Genomic DNA, 18344 nt, shown 5'->3' on the forward strand with positions numbered 1-18344 from the left:
GTCATACTTTACATCTGTGCATAAAATCTAATTATTTTATGGTTAACTAAAAGAGTGATAATCATTTATTTTATTTTTATTTATTCTGAGGTAAGCACTTCATTTAGTCTTCACAGAACCCTTTGACATAGGTATTATTAATTTGTTATTACAGATGAGGAAATTGGAGTTTAGGGGATTTAAGTAATTTGTACAAAATAACATGGCTAGCCTCATTTAGGTTCACCCAGATGTCATGAAGCCAGGCTTGACTTAATGCCCCCATTATGGCATCTCTCACTTTGTGTTTACTGGCCTATTTGTCTGTCTGTTTTCTTCCATAAATTATGAACTCCCTGAGGACAGGGGCTGTGTCTCGCTTCTGCGTGCCTGGCCTAGAGCACAGCACACAGTTGGCACTCATGGTTACTGCGTGCATGGATAACCTGGGATGTCTGACTTTGCCCTCTCGTTGGGCCTTCCTGCCTCCTCAGGCAGTACATGCCAATGTGTGTAACCTGCTTGGCACATGGTGAGCCCTTAGTTAATTGTAGCTATTACTGCTGTGATATCGTAGCTGGCAAAGCAGCCAAGATCGCAAGGGCACCTTAGTGGCTATCAGAACAATGGGCTTTGTCATATTTTTGGCTGGGGCCCAGGGAGGTGGCCGGATCCCGGTTTGGAGTCAGGTCACACTGCCAAACCCTCTCAGTGTTGGCCCGCACCCTCTTTCCTTCCTCTGGCTTAGCTTGTGCCACCCGAGGACTGAGTGGTTTAACATTCAAGGCTGCTGCCCCTCTGACTGACCCTGCAGGGAATCAGTATCTGATTCACAGGCTCTACGCAGCAGAATCAGGTGTTTCGGGTCCTTGGCAGATACCTGTAGGACTCTGAAGGCAAGTAAGTCACTGCTGCTTGTTCATCTCAGACAGCTTTCTTTCCCCGCATCTGACGTTGGAGAATGACCAGCAGACTTGTATTAAACATCTGCTACATGCAGAGCGCAGGACGGGGGCTCCAGAGACACAAGGATGGCTGCCTTCAAAGCTCTATTCTAGAACTAGTGGAGCTCACGGTCCGTTGGAGGGAGAGCAGTGCACTGCACCGCTGCGCAGTGGACAGTTGCTCACACAGGCCTGGGTACGGGTGATGGGAACACAGGAGGACCGGGAGAATTTCAGACAGTGGCAGCAATAAAGCCCAGCGGGAAACAAGTCTGTCTCAGGACAGGACAGGTTTTGCCGAACGTTAAGGGGGTGGAGAGAAATCCAGCTCTGGTCACAGAGAGACGAGTGATATTTGGGACTCGGTAAATGGAAGTAGCCAGCAGTGAGGCCTGCTATGGTTTTGTGTTGTGGCCTCAGCCCTAGTTGGCATGCATCTAGGGAAGGGAAGGACGTCTAGGATGGTGGGGGGCCACGTGCTCCTCCCTCTAATACTGAGTCAAGGTAGGGGTGGGGAGGGGACAAACGAAACAGCCCCAGGACAGTATGCCTGTGGTGTGTTTAGAAAATTGGCGGCAGCCCTGGTACCTCACCTTATAGTTATGCCAGCCAGGGGCAGACCTGGTGGGAGTGGCAAGATTGGTTGCATGGATGACCCGCAGGCTTGCTGCAAACCGCCCGTGGTTGTCCTCACTGCGACCAACAACTGCCCAGTCTTTACTCGCTAACCCTGGAGCCATAAACCCCAGCTCCCCAGGGAGACCCAAAGGCGGACATTTCCAGCAGCCCTGGGGGAGTGTGATGGTCCCAGTGTCTTCCTTTCGTTCCCTTCAGGGCCCTTTGTTTTCCTCTTCTCCCTGCCTTGCCCCCTTAGTCCCTCACGTGAGACTCTGATTATGGGGTGGAAAGAAGGCTGAGGCAGGAGAGACGTCTGTACTCGCGAATAGAGCCCTCAGGCAGGGCCGGCTGCCGTGTAACAGCCAGTCTGTGTGAGCTGGAGCAGGCTGGCGTCTCTCCCTGCTGGCACTGTGGGCTCAGTCACCCGCCGGTCCTTGGGCTAAATCTGGTCTAAACCCAGCGGTGCTGGAAGAGTCACTGGGCCAGAAATATAACTTCTAAGCCCTTTTGTAAAGTGTAGAAGCAGACAGGAGGAAAGGGGAAATGAGAAGAGACAAAGAGCCAGTCGCCAGGATCAGAATAGCAGGTCCTCATCAGACCCCATGCAATCAGGCTGTTCCGTTCCGCCCTCCCTTTATGTGAAGCTTCCCTGGAGCAGCGACCTATTGGGCTTAGGTACAGAGCAATGGTGGGTTCTTTTTGTGTTTTGTTTTCAAAGATGATTTTATTGAATCAACCGAGCTATTTTTGAGAGTTGTCAAAAGAATGTCTGTTCTTTAGTTTCTTGAAGAAAATATGCTTCTTGTTAGCTCTCATAAAAGGTACTTGCTGTGGTCCTCCTCGTTGGCAGGAATGGGGTTTTGGACTTATTTGAAAACTTTTAGAAAATGTTATTGTTCAAAGTGAGACACCATAAGATTCAGATACTTCCTGACCTTTGCCCGGGGCCTGAGGGATTACAAGGGGCTTTTCGGATGTTCCGTCTACTCCTCGCCACCCTGTCAGGAGTGGGGGCACGTGGGGTCATGGTGCCCCCCCTTACAGTTGAGGGCCTCAAGCTGTAAGTTGAGGAAGCTGCTCATGGCCACAAGGACCTTCCTATATGTCACACCTCTGCCCCCCTACAGCATCCTGGGGTCTCGGCACATCTGGATTGCCATTCTCCACACACACCTCACTGGTCACTTTTTGTGGCCTCATTCTCACAATGAGTTGCTGACTCTTCCAGGGTTTCACCAAAGACTGGTGAGTTTTGATCTGACTATATTTAGGGGAGAAACGCAGAAGAAAAGAGAGAAGAGACTAAAAATGACATTTAATTATTCTGATTAATAATTTCTCAGTTTGGAAATCTTGAAAGGTAAATACTGTGACTTTTGCAGCATAGAAGCTAGAGTAATTGACTGCCTAAGTCTGAGATGTAGAACAACAGACACAACAAAAGCCTTAACAATGAACCATTACCTAGTCCTTCCCATGTCCCAGGTACCTTCTGAGCTCTTAACATACAACTCATTTAATCTTCACAACAGTCCTGTGAGGGTAGGTACTATTATCCTCATTTTCAGATGAGGAAACTGAGGCACAGAAGAGTTAAGTAGATTGTCCACAACCACACAGTTTGTGTTTGTGGGAGTCAGGATTTCAGCCCAGGCTGTCTGGTTCCAGGATGATCTTAACCATTTCACCATAGTGCCTCTGAATAGATGTGTTCACATTCACGTCCCTGCTTTAAGAACGCATGAATGAACTCATAAGCATTTTTTGAGTGCTTACCATGTGCCAGGCTGGGTGCTAGCTATTTTTGTGTACCTTCGCCTATTTCATTTAACTCATAGCTTCAGGAATGAAGAGGTTCATCAGAGGTGGCTGACTTGCACTCTGCAGGCATTCCTTAGCCCATTGGTTCTTTTATTCCGTCAGTTAGCAAACAGAGCCTGGGCCTTCTAACCACAGCAGTAAGGAGGTTTGAGCCTTTGTGTGGTCAAACCTTTTTAACTTTCTGTATGTCACATATCCCAAAGAAGACTTCTTTTGTCTATTGCTATATAAAACCACCCCAAAACTTAGTAGCTTGGAACAACATTGTATCATTTTATTATTATTTCTCACAGTTCTGTGGGCTGGGCTCAGCTAGAAGGTTCTTAGGTTGCTCGGCCAGGGGTCCCCGTGTGATTGCAGTTCATGGTGAGTCAGCTGGGCCTGGGCTTCTTCCTTTTCCATGTATTTTGTGGTTCTCTCCCTCTGTGGGGGAGTAGTCTCCTTGTTAGGGGAGCTAGACTTCTCAGGGCTCCCAAGAACACGACAGCAGAAGTTCCCAGGCCTTTTAGGGCCTAGACCAGGAACTGGCCCAGTAATCCTTCCACTGCATTCTCTTGTTAAAACAAGTCAGGGCCCCAGGCCCGATTTCAGGAGAGAGGACTGCACAAGGTGGGGAGTACTGTGAGGGTTGGTTCATTGGGGTCCACCATGTAGCAGACACCCACAACCTCAGGCTCTCCTTCTCAGAGTCTGCTTATTCTTACTTTTCATAGAGCTCCAACAAATTTAATTATTGACTTTTATACCTCAAAAAGGCCAGAAGTAACATATTTCAAATAGGAGAAAGAGCTGCTATAAGGAGGCACATGAACATCAATGAGAAGTGATAGCTGATAGTCATCAGCAAAGATAGAGACTGAGACCACAAAAGCAGATGTCACTCTTGTCCCAGCCCTCTAGGAAACTTGTCTATTCACAATGACCCATTCTGTAACATATTTATTTTGCTGAAGCTCCGTTGTTCTTAATTCAGTCAGCAGGCTTTAACGATTTGGGTTTCTAAGCATGCTTTGTTCATTGAGACTAAGAGTATCTTATAAATTGGCATTGACCATGGACCTTTTTATCAAAGGTCTGGTTACTGGTCACAGAACCACCTGTGCTTTAGAAGAAATGATTCTTGGATTGCTTTTCAAACAGAACAAGTTTATAATTATGTATGATTGTAACATTGTTGTGTTGAACTGTTTGGACTGAATATGTTACCCTCAAAATTCATAGGGGGGAATGGGGAACATGTTATTAGACAATGGAGAAAAGGTGATCCTTTTATAAATTGGCAAAGAACTTGGCTGAATTGTGTTCATGTTCTGGTGTTTTGTGGAAGGGACTGCTTACAAGTGATGGAATTAGATATTTAGCTGAGGAGATTTCTAAATGAAGTATTGAAGGTGCAGCGTGGGTCCTCCTTACTGTTTATAGTAGAATGTGAGAGGGGAGAGATGACATGAAGAAGGAATTGTTAAGCAAAAAGGCATCTGAACTTGAAGATTTGGAAAATTCTCAGCCTATCCACATTGCAAAACATGAGGAAGCGTGTACTGAAGGGAATACCAAGGGTGTGGCTGAATTACCATTGATATGGAGATTAGTATGGGGCTGAACCATGGATTTAAGCAGCCATCTCAGCAGAAGCCAGGAATAAAGATGGGATTATACCAGTAGAAACACTGTCAGCTGGGACTAAAGGAAACAGAGAAAGTGTGGTGGAATGAAAGAAGGCTGTGAACATGCATTATCCTTCAAGAAAAGGAAAGCGTGACTCTAAAGGTGATTCAGAGATCCTCAGGGCTGCCACTCCCACCACAGGCCCAGGGGGCAAGGCTGCTTCCTTGTTGGTTTCAGAAGATGCCCCCCACCTTGGTTTCAGTGGGCCAGGTGGCCACTGCAGAGAGCTGCTTGGGCAGGGCCACTCTGCAGAGCCTTAGGGAGGTGATGCTGCCACCCCAGTGGGTCTTGAGGGCAGGGGGTTGAACCAAAGAGGATTTTTCTCAAGCATCAAGATCTAATGGAATTTGCTTTGCTAGCTTTTGGATTTACTTGGGACCCATCACCCTTTTCTTCTTTCCAATTTCTCCCTTTTAGAATGGAACTGTCTCTTCTACGCCTGATCTACCGTGGTATTTTGGAAGCACATAACTTGTCTGGTTTCATGTGTTCAGAGCTGGAGAGCAATTGTACCTCAAGTCTCACCCATATCTGATTTAGATGATATTTAGATGAGACTTTGGACTTGAGACTTCGAGTTGATGCTGGAATGAGTTAAGACTTTTGGGGCTATTGGGATGGACTCGATATATTTTGCATGTGAGAAGGACATGACTTTTGGGTGGCCAGAGGTGGGATGCTGCGAACTGAATTGTGTCACTCAAAATTCATAGATTGAAGCTCTAAACCCAACTGTGGCTGTATTTGGAGATGGAGTCTGTAAAGGTTAAATGAAGTCGTAGATCTGCTAAGATTAGTGTCCTTATAAGAAGAGGCACCAGAGAGCTTGCGTGCACTCTCTGTCTCTCTCTCCTGTGCACAAGGACTGAGGAAAGGTCACGTGTGGATATAGTGAGAAGGCAGCCATCTGCAAGCCAGGAAGAGAGCCCTCACCAGAAACTGGATCGGCCAAACCTTGATCTTGGACTTCTGGCCTCCAAAACTGTAAGAAAGTAAGTTCTGTTGTTTAAGGCTCTCAGTCTATGGTATTTTGTTATGGCAGCCCGAGCTAAGACAGGACTGTTAGGCGCTCTGGTGACTTCTGACCCCAAAGCCCCAGGAAGCCACAGGCTTCAATGAGCATAGCTGGACCCTGGTGAAACAGAGCTCATGTTGTCCCTCCCCCAGCCCACGCCTGTGTCCTCCCAGCTTGAGTGGGGCCTTGCTTCTTGGGATGGAACTTGGTTTTCTAGTTAGAAGTGAGAAAGGGAGAGTCTCCTGGGGAGGTTAAGGTTACTCCAGTAATTCCAGGATGTATCCAGCTCCCCTTGAAATCTTTTGTCTGTGATTCTGGGTCAAATAATATCCAAGCTGGTGATTACACTGCTGAGTAGATCTGGCTGTCACCCTGGGCTGTGGCCACTCCCTCCCATGTTCAAGACTAATACCAACGGTCTCGGGAGGGCCCAGCGCCATCGGCTGTGAAGTTTGGGGCTGTTTTTAAATGACCACCAGAGGTTTTGGTTCGTGTTATTTATGATCATGGTTTCATGTATAATTTCATTTTTAGAAATGTACGTTTTGTTTAACTACTTTTCAGTAAAGATATTTGCCAGTCTTCAGCCCCACTCCCTAAAAAAGCAAAGGATAAAAACGAATAAGAGCTAAAAAGTGCGTGTGAGGGTTTTTGCTCAGACTCTGCTAGACTGTGGGAGACTTGCGAAGTCGAGCTCGGAGCTGCCGTTTGTGGCTTGGCCCTGTGGTGCCTGTTAAAAGTGGCTTTAATAAGAGTGTAAGGTGCTGGACACTGCAACCCAGTGTTTGCACAGCTGCTGCTGGCAGCAGCCACAACTGGGAAGGCTTCCCTCGCACAGCGTCTGCCCGCAAGCCTCGCTCCGAGGCCCGGAGGAGTCGCCCCTCACAGAGTGCAGCCACTGACGGGGAAGGAGGCCGTGGACGGACATAAAGCTGGTTTCGATGGCCTTCCCGCAGGGCCACAGACGTGCTGCTCCATTTCCTGAGGACTCACACTGCAGGCAGGGCCTGGCATTCTGCAGGCTCACCCATGGATTGATGGGTGTGATTTGGTAGAGTGTGTGTAAGGTGCTAACACTCAAGAAGGCAAATGGACAGGGGCCTGCTTTCCCTGTGCGGCCAAGCCACTGCCCAGCTCTGCCCTGTGTCTGGCCTGGCTCAGTCTCTGCAAGCAGAGATCCAGTTGGCCAGGCTGGTCGCCCTCAGTCTCTAGACTTTTCATTGTGTGCTCCTGTAGTTGTTCGCAAGGCCAGAGGTAGCCACGTTGAGGAGTGTGAAGCTGGATAAGAGGCGGCCAGTCGAGCATCCTGGGTGGGTCTGGAGGTGCTTTTAGCCCCTATCTAAATCTCCTTCTTAGAGAAACCTACGCAGGCGGTTGTCTTTGATGTTTATCTAATGTGATTCAGCACAGTAAATTAAAGCATTGAGAAAGCTGAATTCTCATCCCAGGCAGGGCGGGTGCAGCCCAGGTGGATGGTACAGGGAGGTGGCAGTATGGTGGGGTCTGTGCCCTGGCCAGGAAGCGGGGCTTGAGCTCTCCAAGCAGACTGTGGCAATAGCCAAACCTGTCACTTGAGAGGAAGCATGTCTCGTAGGTCCTCCTAGTGTGAGAGGCCTGCCAGCATCTCTCTGCTGTGGGAAGGACAGCCAGATGGACAGCCAGCCATGACTGGATCATCTGCTCAGAGGGAGGCTGTCTCGTCAGTGCTGTCAGCACACTCAGAACCGCCCAGTGGATCGTGGCGTTACGGCCACGAGGGATGACGTGTATGATGGCTTTTTGTTGTTCAGTTCCTGAGACCAGAAGAACCAGGTGGTTGCCTGTCGCTGTTAGCTGCTTCTAGTCCTCACAGACTCCTCCCGGTGTGGACAGAGTGCTCTCCTCTCGGCACGCTCGCTGTGGGGTTTTGCTTATATTATTAGAGAGGGTATTTTCCAGGATGATACTTTGTTATCAGAAAAAGTGGGGACAGTAAAGGGCGTGGAGAAGTGCTCTGCACGCTCCCTCAGACTGCTTTGGAGTCCATTCCATGATGACCAAACCCTGCTGATTCTACCTCCTTGGAGCTGTTAGAGTGGATGTCCCTGGCTTCCAGGCGCAGTTTGCTATCTTTCAGTGAGGATTCAGGGTTTGTCTGCAGCCCAGTATTCAACAGCTAGGCCAGGGACACTTTCAAATATTGATTCAAAGAACTTGATCACTGAAGCTTCCATGTAGCTGAGGAGCCAGCAGGCCAGGGTCACCCGGGAATCCGTGTAGCCAGGAGAAGGGCCTCTGCAGGGCGCGCCAGCAAGACAGGACCACTGAGGTGTGTCCCCTCTCAGGGTGGGCAGTCTGCCTCGCATCTCAAGGTCTCAAGCAGCAGTGTGTGTCTCTCCTGCCCTATGGTGACAAGGTTCTGGAAAATCCACCAGATCTTTCTGCAGTCTAACCAAGATCTGTGTTAATAAGCACAAGCTGACTCCCGTTTTTGCCGCTCCCTGTCCTCAAGTTCCAAGGTGATCGTTGCCTGTTATCTGTGTGGGACTTGTGTAAGCTACCTCCCCAAATGCAGCTGTAAGACAAACATTTTAATTAAAAGGCGGGAGGGCCAGGAGATGTAAACAATTGTGGGCCAGGTTCTCAGCGGAGGTGGTGGCGACAAACATGTTCAGGGGCTAACTGTATTTGCATCTCTGTGACTCCCATGGATATTGCTGCAAATGGTCCTCTTTGTCACACTGAAGTCACTTTATCTCCAAGTCCAGGGAGCAGTGAAACCTGCACATCCAGGTTGGAGTCCTGTCGACTCTTCTGGGAAGAAGTAAGTCAGATAAAACCTAAGGCATCAGCCAGCTCTCCCAGGTTGGGAGTTTTCACAAAAAGCTGAATCAACTTTATTTTGGGTGCTATGTTTCAGAGTTTTCTCACAGACCCTGGGTTCAGGCCTAAAATGCAGCCACGGGAGCAACCATGCCTTAAAGAGTAGGAGACAGGGAGACCTTGGTACCTGGGCAGCCTTTACTGTTGGTGTCCTTTGGGTCTTCATTGCCCGCTCACCCTCTCTGCTACCCACACACTCCCTCTCTGCCCCACACTCTTCCTCCTCACCCTCATTTGCCCTCTCTCCTCACCCTCTCTCTTCTTTGCCATTCTTCCTGGCCTGGCCTTGCCCTTTACCTGCCTCCATCCTTCTTACCCAAAATACAAATGTGTTCATTTCTAAGGCTGTTGTAGCAAAAGACCACCAACTGGGTGCCTTAAAACAGTTTTCTCTTCCAGTTTTGGAGGCTAGTAGTGTGAAATCCAGGTGCCAGCAGGGCCATGCTCCCTCTGAAGGTTCTAGGGAAGAATCCTTCCTTCTCTTCCTAGCTTCTTGTGGTTGCCCGCAGTCCTTGGTGTTCCTTGGCTTGAGGCTGCATCGCTCTCATCTCGGCTCCATCGTCACATGGCGTTCTTCTCTGTGTGTCTTTGTGTGTCCTCTTTTCTTCTTATAAAGAAACCAGTATGACCTTATCTTAGTGTATTATAATTACATCTGCAAAGACCCTATAAGGTCACATTCTGAGGTCTTGGGGAGATGTGGATTTGGGGAGACGCTATTCAACCCTTGACAACAGGTTTCTCAAACCTGTTCTATGACTCAACGCTGACCCTGTTGCTCTTATTGTAGATATTTGGGAACATTGTTTAGCACCAGCCTATTTCTGCCTATGCTGCTTCCTCTGCCTGGATTTAGCTCTACAGTCCGTCGTCCACGTGGTGTGACCATCATTCATTTTTTAAGACTTAACTCAAAAACTCAGCTTTGCCTCCTCTGTGGATCTTCACCTGAAACGCCCACCCCCATCCTCAATCACGTGTTCTGTCACAGCCCCTGAGTCACTCGATCGTACCTACCTATTTGCGTGGTTGTCACCACCAACAAGAGTCTAAGCCCCTTGAGGTCTTCTTCACATCATATTCCAGAACTTGGGATTTAGCAAGTGCTCATAATTCATACTTGCCTGTGAATGGAGTTAGGGAGGCTGGTTATTACGATTTTTCTGAATGTCAGCATCTTAGTTGGCTCACGGGATGAAGAGTGCTTACCCTGAAAGAAGGCTGTTGCAGATTGTACTCTGTGACTAGGACACTGTCTCTTTAGTGCTTTCCTGTCAGCACATCCCTAGGTAATCAGAATAAGGGTGGCTGGCATTTACGTAGGGCATTAGCCTGTGAGAAATGCTTTCACGTTTTTCACGCATGAAGAAAGCTGTTTTTGTTGACAGAGCTAAAGGGAGCAAATTAATATTTGAAAAGAGGTGGCTAAAACCTGAATGAGCCTTCCCCACCTGGCCCTGTCAGGGAGGGCCTTTCTTCCTGCTCTGGGAGGAGTTAAAGGCTGTAAAGTGTGAGGGCCTCAGACTGGATAAGCTCTAAAGCCTTAATATTTCTGACTTTAGTAGCATGTATTTAACTGCAGAAGCTACAGTCAAATCCAGGGGAAAGTGAATGAATAGGAAATAGACAACTTCGTGTGTGTGCGTGTGTGAATGTGTATGTGTGCATGCACAAATGCTTTTCTAGGCCTCAGTGCCCTTATCTACAAAATAAGAGAGTTAACAGGGAAGAGGTTTGTGGCCACAATTGTTTGCTTCAAGTACTTGGTGGGCTTTCCCAAGAAAGAGGGGCTTGGGTCCAGGAGGAGATGGTGAGTGGACCAGTGGGTAGAACTTAAAGAAAGGTTGTATCAATGCTAAGTGAGAGTGAATTTTCTTTTCAAGCAGGGGTTGGATTATAAAAGGAATTGGTGCATGGATTGGGACTAGATAGACTCTGATTTCTTTGATTTTCGTGTCTCTGCTTGGGTGAACACTAAGATTCTCTTCATTTTGTGAAGACTGAAATTTTGTGATTCAGTGTAAGTGGAGGTGTTGGGTCACGCTTTTATGCCTAGACACTGTGAATTGTCTAGCCACCAACCAAGCCATCCCTTGCTGCAAAATGCTCACACTCATTAGTAATATGATAATGTTTTGTATTTGCATAATGCTTTATAGTTTATAAATGCTTTCACTGGCATTATTTCATTTGCTGTTCTCAACAACTACACGCAATTGTTGGCATTATCTCTCCGTCATGGGCCAAGAAACAGGCCGAGAAACGGGAAATGACTTATCCAGGGTTACAAAGTAGCAGGATCAGATCCGGAATCCAGGCCTTCTGACTCTTAGCCCAGTGCTTTTTCCACTTCGGGTACCATGAGTGCCTCCCTGTAGCTAGGCTTGATTTTCAGGAGGCTGATATTGGCAGGAAATACTGCATAAAAACAGAGAGTAGCATAATTTTATGGTCTAAGTCCTTAAGGAAAACTATGTGGACATGACCATCCTGGCACGTTTTCTGTGGTAGTACCCACATGGTGGGCCCTCGGTAGGGAGGGCAGTGCAGGCACACGTAGGGGACAGATTGGCCTTCCTAATGTACATGGACATGTAAGCTCACGGTGCTGCCATTTATGAGCCATTTGCTTTGGGCCATTTAATCTTTAAAACAAACCCAAACCAGGCAAGCAACTTCCCCTTGGGAAGCTGGAAAGTGGAGGGTGGACTCCCTAGTCTCCAGTATTTTTCCTAACCTAAATTCCAGCTGACTTTGAAGTCTTCGGAAGCCATAGACTTTGGAATTGTCCCCATTGATATTTAAGCTCAGGAGATAACTGCCACAGGCAGTATATTTGGATCTCATAGTCTGTTGCTAGAATTTCTGACTAGCTACCTAGACCACCCTTGCCCCAGTCATTGCATTAACCTTTCAGTAAAACATTTTATCCAGTTGGGTATTTTTGAGCCCACTTATGTTATAGCAGGATTTTCTGTGTTGTTCTTCCCATCCTACAGATGAAGCACCTGAGGTTTGGAGAAATAAATTAATTCGTTCAAGGTCAAAGAATAAATGAAAGAGCCAAGAGTCACGTTGTCTGGGGCCAGACCTGCCGCGTTTGCACTGTGCATCCTTTCTCCCACAGCAGACAGGCACAGAGCACGGGGGAGGCAGGCGGAGCTACAGATATGCAGGGTGTTAATTTGGTTTTGTTTTTCAGAATTTACCTTTCAAAAATATGTCTTTCAGATTTTTATGAGCTAAAATTTGAACTGTGTTTGGAGATGCTTCTCTCCAAGTCTGTTTAAGAAGTGCAGCACAAGGGCGAGCCCCTCTTCTCCGTTGCTATGGCAGTTGTGTAACAGTTGTCAATGACACTGGAAGTGTTTTTGTGGTTGATTAGACACAAAAGGCCACCACATTTCACATTCTGCCTTCTTTGTCCTGAAAAGAAACTAGACCAGTAAGGCAACATGATCAACAGTGAATTTCAAATTTAAATGTGGCTGTTGAATTCCCACAGACATTGGTGCTGATCCCTCGCTGCCCTGTCTTTTCCCTGAGTTCAAGTTTAGACCAGCAGCGACCAAGCAGAGTTGAGGGGGTTACTTTTCCATTGGTAACAACATCGGCCTCTTCTGATCTTGAATATTCCATTGTCCATGTTGCCTTTTCATATGCTTTCTCAGATTCCTGAATTTCTGTTTTTATGTGTAGGTCTCAAGTGAATTTCTGTTATTGCTATGCATATCCCCATGCTGTTTTCCACAAATGCATGTGGTCTGTGAAAGGGTGTTTCCCTGGATAGTGACCTGGGAGGGTGTATTGGATGCGGTATTAACTGAGCTCAGAGGGCCTTGGGAGAATGCTCCTTGCCATGGGTTTTTGGCAGGGCTCTGTCCACAATCTGTCATCAGGCTCCACCTGCTTGTAATACAGGGTTTCTGCATAAGCATTGTTTAGTCAGGTTACTGCCTGTTGTCCCTGAATATGACAGTGATATGAGAGATGAGGGTTTCTTACCAACTTGGTTTTTCTTGCCTCCCTCCTTCCCCAGAGATGGTCTGGTCTAGAGACTGGGACTAGTTTAAGGATTTGCTTTTGTTCATCTCTGAGGCCCTTTTTGCCTCTGAAACACTGTGGTTTTATGAAATATATACACAGGACTGATCCTATACCTATGGGAACTCTAGGGCTTCCTAAAAGAGCAAGTTGAGCCAACGAGTATTATGTACCAGTGGGGAAGTCCAAGGATGTGTCCCTTATGTTGGGGGACTCGCACAGGCGTGCCTGTTGAAAAGGGAGACTGGCACGCTTGGAGACCTCACCAGTCTTGTGTGGTGGCTGTTGATGCTGTGAGCTTAGGGATGGGTCAGTGGGGACCAGAGAGTTGGAAAAGGCTTCTTAAAAGAAATTGGTCCTGCTTTGGCCTTGTAAGATGCCATATTTGGAGGATGCCAAGGAATAGAGGCAGGAAGATACTGAACCTTGACTGGCTGAGGAAAAGGGTGCTCCTGCATCCTGGCGTTGTGGGGACAGGACTTAGGCCGGTGCCAGGGTGTCCTGCAGGATGTCCCCTCGGTAGGTGCTGAATTGTCCTTTCTTTTACTGGGAACCCAAATGATATATTAGTAGTATGGTAGTTTTATCCTAAAGTCAGTTATCTAACAAACTGCACCAATCCAAAGCAGGAATCGGGAGCCAGAACAGACGTGAAAAGGACCTTAGACGTTATATTGAAACAGACATCAGACTCCTGTGACCCTGTGCCACAGCCGGTATCACTTAGCTGGAGCAGAGCACCTTCTTGGTTGCTTGGAGCTTATTTTCTCTTTTTGTATCCAGGTTGAGGCTGTATGAGAACAGAAGGATGATTGCCAGAGGCAGGTAGGTTGACAGCATCGAGGAATGACTTTGATGGCCGGTAGTAAGGGAGAATGTAGGAAAGATGTGAAGAAACAGCCTGAGTGCTCAGCCTGTACTGCAGCGTGGGGCGTGCGGACGGTTAGCCTCTGCCTCCTGTGGGGTCTGACGTCTCCGCTGTGTTATGTACATGGCACAGTGCGTAATTAATGCATGCGATAATCATCCTGAGTCACCAACAAGACTTAAATCATATGTTACATAGCTCACGCTCTTAAAAAAGGTGGAAAAAGGCATATTGGATTTTAATCTACGTCTCAGAACCATTTGTTTTAAATTTGGGTACTTCATTTATGTGGAGCTTCTCACACCCCGACATTGCTAGATGTGTCGAGTGTTGCACAGATGGTTTTCTGTAGGCGATGGTGTGCACCACTCTTGGAAGTGTTTCTGAACTTCCCCTGAGAGTCCTTCAGCTCCCTGTCAGCTTGTCGGCCTGGGGGGCTGGCCAGGTCCACGGCTGGTTGTGGGGCATTCTGGTGCCCCCGTTGAGATGATGGTGCTGGCGGAAAAGAACGCCACCTGAACCTCCCCCCTTGTTCAGTTTTTCTGAGCCAGCGAAGGTTCTGGAGCTTTGGGAGGACCGTGAGACCTACGCTCATACCCATGCTCACAACGTCAGCGACTCCTGTCCCGTGTTACCCGCCCCATCCCGAGCACTCCGCAGGCGGCCGGGCTTTGGCGTGAGGCGGGCTGTGTGCAGGCTGGGCTTGCCCCGGTGTGGAGCGTCTGCCTGAGGCTGGTGCCGGAAGGTGGCAGAGTGTGTGGTGTGCGCCCTGGCAAGGGGAGCCCTGCTGGGGCTGGGCATGGGCAGACACCCCTTCTTGGGGCAGCCCAGTGCACTGTCTGTGGTTACGAGGTGGAGAGGTTGGGAAATAGGGCCACCAGGCTCCGATCCAGGTCCCTTGCCCGCCTCGCAGGCCCCAGCTAAGTTACTGTGACTCCCCGGGCTCCTCCTTCTGGCCTGACTGAACAGAAAAACCCAAGCCAACAACCACAAGAGGCTTTGCTTTGAAGATAGGCCTGAGAATAACCTCTGAGTTGCCTTTTAATTTTTAAATTTTGATCAGGGAAATAATTTTCTGCTGGAATCCAGGAGCCTAGAGATGTTTCTGTGTCTGGATAGCGTGGAATGAAATAGTCGCACCCCAGTGTGCCTGTGCACATAAACTGAGACTTATTTCTGTGTGGAGGGACTCCTTGTCTCACAAAGCCCGGAGACGCCAAAAGGCAGTGCCCGGGCGTGGGAGGTGCTGTAGGTGCAGAAGAGGGCAGGTTTGTGTGGGTGTTGTCAGAGAGAGGGCCGTGGTAAATCTCTGATGGACTGGGAGGTGAAGGACAAGCGCTTGCCCTGCTGTGGAGAATACCAGAGACAGAGGGACAGGGAGGAGGTCCCCCGGGCAAGGCTTCCAGCTGAGCAGAGAGGACTTCTGGACAAAGCTCTGTGACACACAGACCTCAACTCAGAGACCACTTCACTTCCTCAGGGGGCTGCTCTTGCACCCACCCAAGCCCCGGGCAGTCAGAGGTCTCCTCTGTGCTTACTCAACCCCGTGTATTCCAGTTCGTTGTCACAGGGCTTGTGTTCCACATATGCTGGGCTAAGAAGCAGCTTCTTCCGTCTTGTCTTTGCATTCCCAGGGCTTGGCAGAGGTAGGTACTTAAAATGAAAGTGCTGAGTGAGCAACTGAGTAACTGAATGACTAAGGCTTTCAAAATGTGGATTTATTCTTAGGAACCTATTCTTCCCTCATACCAGGTTGGTCTCATCAGATTTCCCCAGTCTCACATGAGTGCCCATATCTAAGTCGATACTAAGCACCAACTGAATGCAGATCACTGATCGAGGCACTGTTGGGATATAAGTAAGAAAGCTTTGCCGTGACTCGGGCAAAAGGTTTGCTGATGGCCTTCTGGATCATTTTTGGATTTTGTGTTCAACTCTGGGAGGAGAGCTCCAAGGGGAGCTGAAGGGTGGATTGACAAAGTGTCCAGTTGATAGGTAGGGGCTGCTTTGTCTTGGTGAGAAGTCAGGATTCCCTGAGCCACCCAGAGAGCTGTGGAACACAGTGTGGTCATCCAGGAATCGAAGGCAACCCCGTGCTGGTGCCCAGGCTATTGTAAATAATCCCTGTGAGGTTATCTACTTAGCAGGGGATTAAGAAGGAAAATTTAAAGGGCAAGATAAAAATAAATTTGTGGAATTTAGCACACTGGTGGTTGGTGTAGTACATACACCGTCCCACAAAGGCCACAAGTCGTGGGGGAGGAGCACAAATTGGAGGTTTGCAAATCTAGATTGGAGTCCAGCTCTCCTGTCTGGTAGGTGCATGCTGTTGTGCAGATCGTAGATTTTTGAACCTCAGTTTCCTTACCCTGAATGATTGTGGGTGTCAAATGAGATGGTATGTAAAAAAAACATGCTGTGTTATTACAAGTTGCTCTTTGAAGTGATGAGTGTCCTGTATCTAGGACCAAAAGCATGTTCTTTTGCCACCAATACCGAGTATGGGCCCCTCTCTCATCCACCCTCCTACCTGGTGGTGTTACCTCTTCTCTGCTCCACTGCATTCTGAGGGGCCAAGCAGGTGATAGATTAAGATTGCAGGACATTGGGGCAGGGAGAGTCCCCTTTGTACACCCCTCCTGAGGACCAGAGACAGCAGTCCAAGGGACAGGACGCCTGTAGACCAAGAAAGATTAAATCTCAGCTGAGGTTCAGGGGGCTAAGGGGAAAGGGTCTTGCTGCCTCTGACAGAGGGAACGCTAGCTGACCTGGGATGGCTAGGATAGAATGCAGAGGAGGGATCAGGATTAACTGTCTGCAGACAGCCTCTTTCACGGGCGCTCTGCTGGTGTGGGTGTAGCTCTGATCTATAGAAAACCTGAAACCCAGTGGTGCTTACACCAGGGCTCTGAGGTGGAGGGGAAACACTGCACTGGGACCTGGGAAACCTGAATCTACATCTTGGTCTTTCACAGCTTAGCTCTGCCACCATCTGTAGGTCTCGTGACATTTTTGGGGTCTTCAGTTTCCTCTTTTGTAAACTGGGAAAAATAGGAAAGTTCTGTGTAGCCGAAACAAATCTGAGTTATGAATTATAACTTATTCCTTTCTCAACTATCGGCTAGATGAGATGTGTCTGGGGGAGGGCACAGAAGCTGCTTGATGATGGGCTCAGTTTCATTTTAAATTCTCATCCTGGAGACAAAAGGTGTGGTGAAGCCAGCAGCCTTCTGTGTGACATTATCCTCGATGTTCTGTTATTTCACCTGACTCCAAAAGAAGACTTTTATCACTTAGGACTTGCTTATTCAATGAAAAAGCTTTGCATTAATTTTGCCCTCTTTTCTCAGTATCCAGCGAGCAGCACTGGTGGTTCTGGAAAATTACTATAAAGATTTCACCATCTATAACCCCAACCTTCTAACAGCCTCCAAATTCCGAGCAGCCAAGCACATGGCTGGGCTGAAAGTCTACAATGTAGATGGTACGTACGGGCCTTCAGACAGTGTCTCTGGTGGGTGTAGAGAGCACAGTTTGGGCAACTGTGTAGCTTAAACTTTATGGTCCCTTTGGTTCTACCTGCTCTCAGTGTTTGTCTTGATGGTACATTCTCATTTCAGAAGAATTTCTTTTTCTTTTCCTTTTTTTTTTTTGCAGGCAAACATATTTTTCAGAGGAATGTTGATTTATAGTCTGCATATGTGGGAGGTTCATTCATTTTGGGATTTTATGATCGAAAACAATAGTGATGTGTGTTTCCTGCCTCCTGCTGGGAACATCTTATATTGAAAGCTATTAGGAAAGGGCTGCTTTTCAAAATTTGGATAAATTACCCAAAGACTCAGCTACCCAAATCCATTAAGACTGTAACTCTCCATAGTTCAGACATCTGGTGAGATACTTACAGGCATTTCTTAATCCTGACTAAGAGCTGGAGTTGAGGGGGTAGCAGGAGGCCAGAGGCCAGGCTGGGGACATCAGAGCTAGGTTCCAGGCTATCAGATAGTTAAGTGCAAGAAACAGGACACCGTGTCACTTCTCCCAGGGCACCTTGGGTGAGGGCAAGAGCTTCACAAACCCTAGAAGAGGATCATGTTGTTAGCAAGTCAAGTGATTTATAGACGGTACCATTTTTGGTGGCGATATCCTCCCCTGCTTTTTGTTGGCTGTATGAGCTGTGCACGCTCTCATGAATCCTGAAGCATTAGTAAATTTTGCCTGTGATCTGAAAACTTAGAAAAAATTCCCACTAGCGAAACCAAGTCATTAGCCAAGTAGGTGATACATAAGAAAGCATGTGATCTGCCTTGACCTTCTGAAAAGTTAAGTGGTCGGGGGAATGAGACAAGGAGTTCTAAGTCTGTATTAATAAGTGGGCCATTTTGCAAGCCCCCAAGCATTGGTATTTTCTGTAAAAGTTGTGGCTACCATGACGTTCCAGCATGGCTTATTTTCCTGTGTGGTCCATGTCTCCATGTCCCTTTGACTTTCTTTCTTCTCTGTCCTGTGCTTCCCATCCCTCTTG

At 47.9% G+C, this 18344-nt stretch overlaps 1 protein-coding gene across 7 annotated transcripts in view; it reads left to right on the top strand.

The window, feature by feature from the left end:
- VANGL1 (VANGL planar cell polarity protein 1) overlaps positions 1 to 18344 on the top strand; it is a 47981-nt gene that overhangs the window by 21709 nt on the left and 7928 nt on the right. For all 7 annotated transcript variants that reach the window (XM_058538881.1, XM_058538880.1, XM_058538882.1 and 4 more), the window contains one exon: positions 17170 to 17303. In XM_058538881.1, coding sequence (XP_058394864.1) covers positions 17170 to 17303 — 134 coding nt within the window. The remainder of the gene's footprint in view (positions 1 to 17169; positions 17304 to 18344) is intronic.

The sequence above is a fragment of the Diceros bicornis genome, chromosome 4 (assembly GCF_020826845.1).
Source record: "Diceros bicornis minor isolate mBicDic1 chromosome 4, mDicBic1.mat.cur, whole genome shotgun sequence".
NCBI classification, from domain to species: domain Eukaryota; kingdom Metazoa; phylum Chordata; class Mammalia; order Perissodactyla; family Rhinocerotidae; genus Diceros; species Diceros bicornis.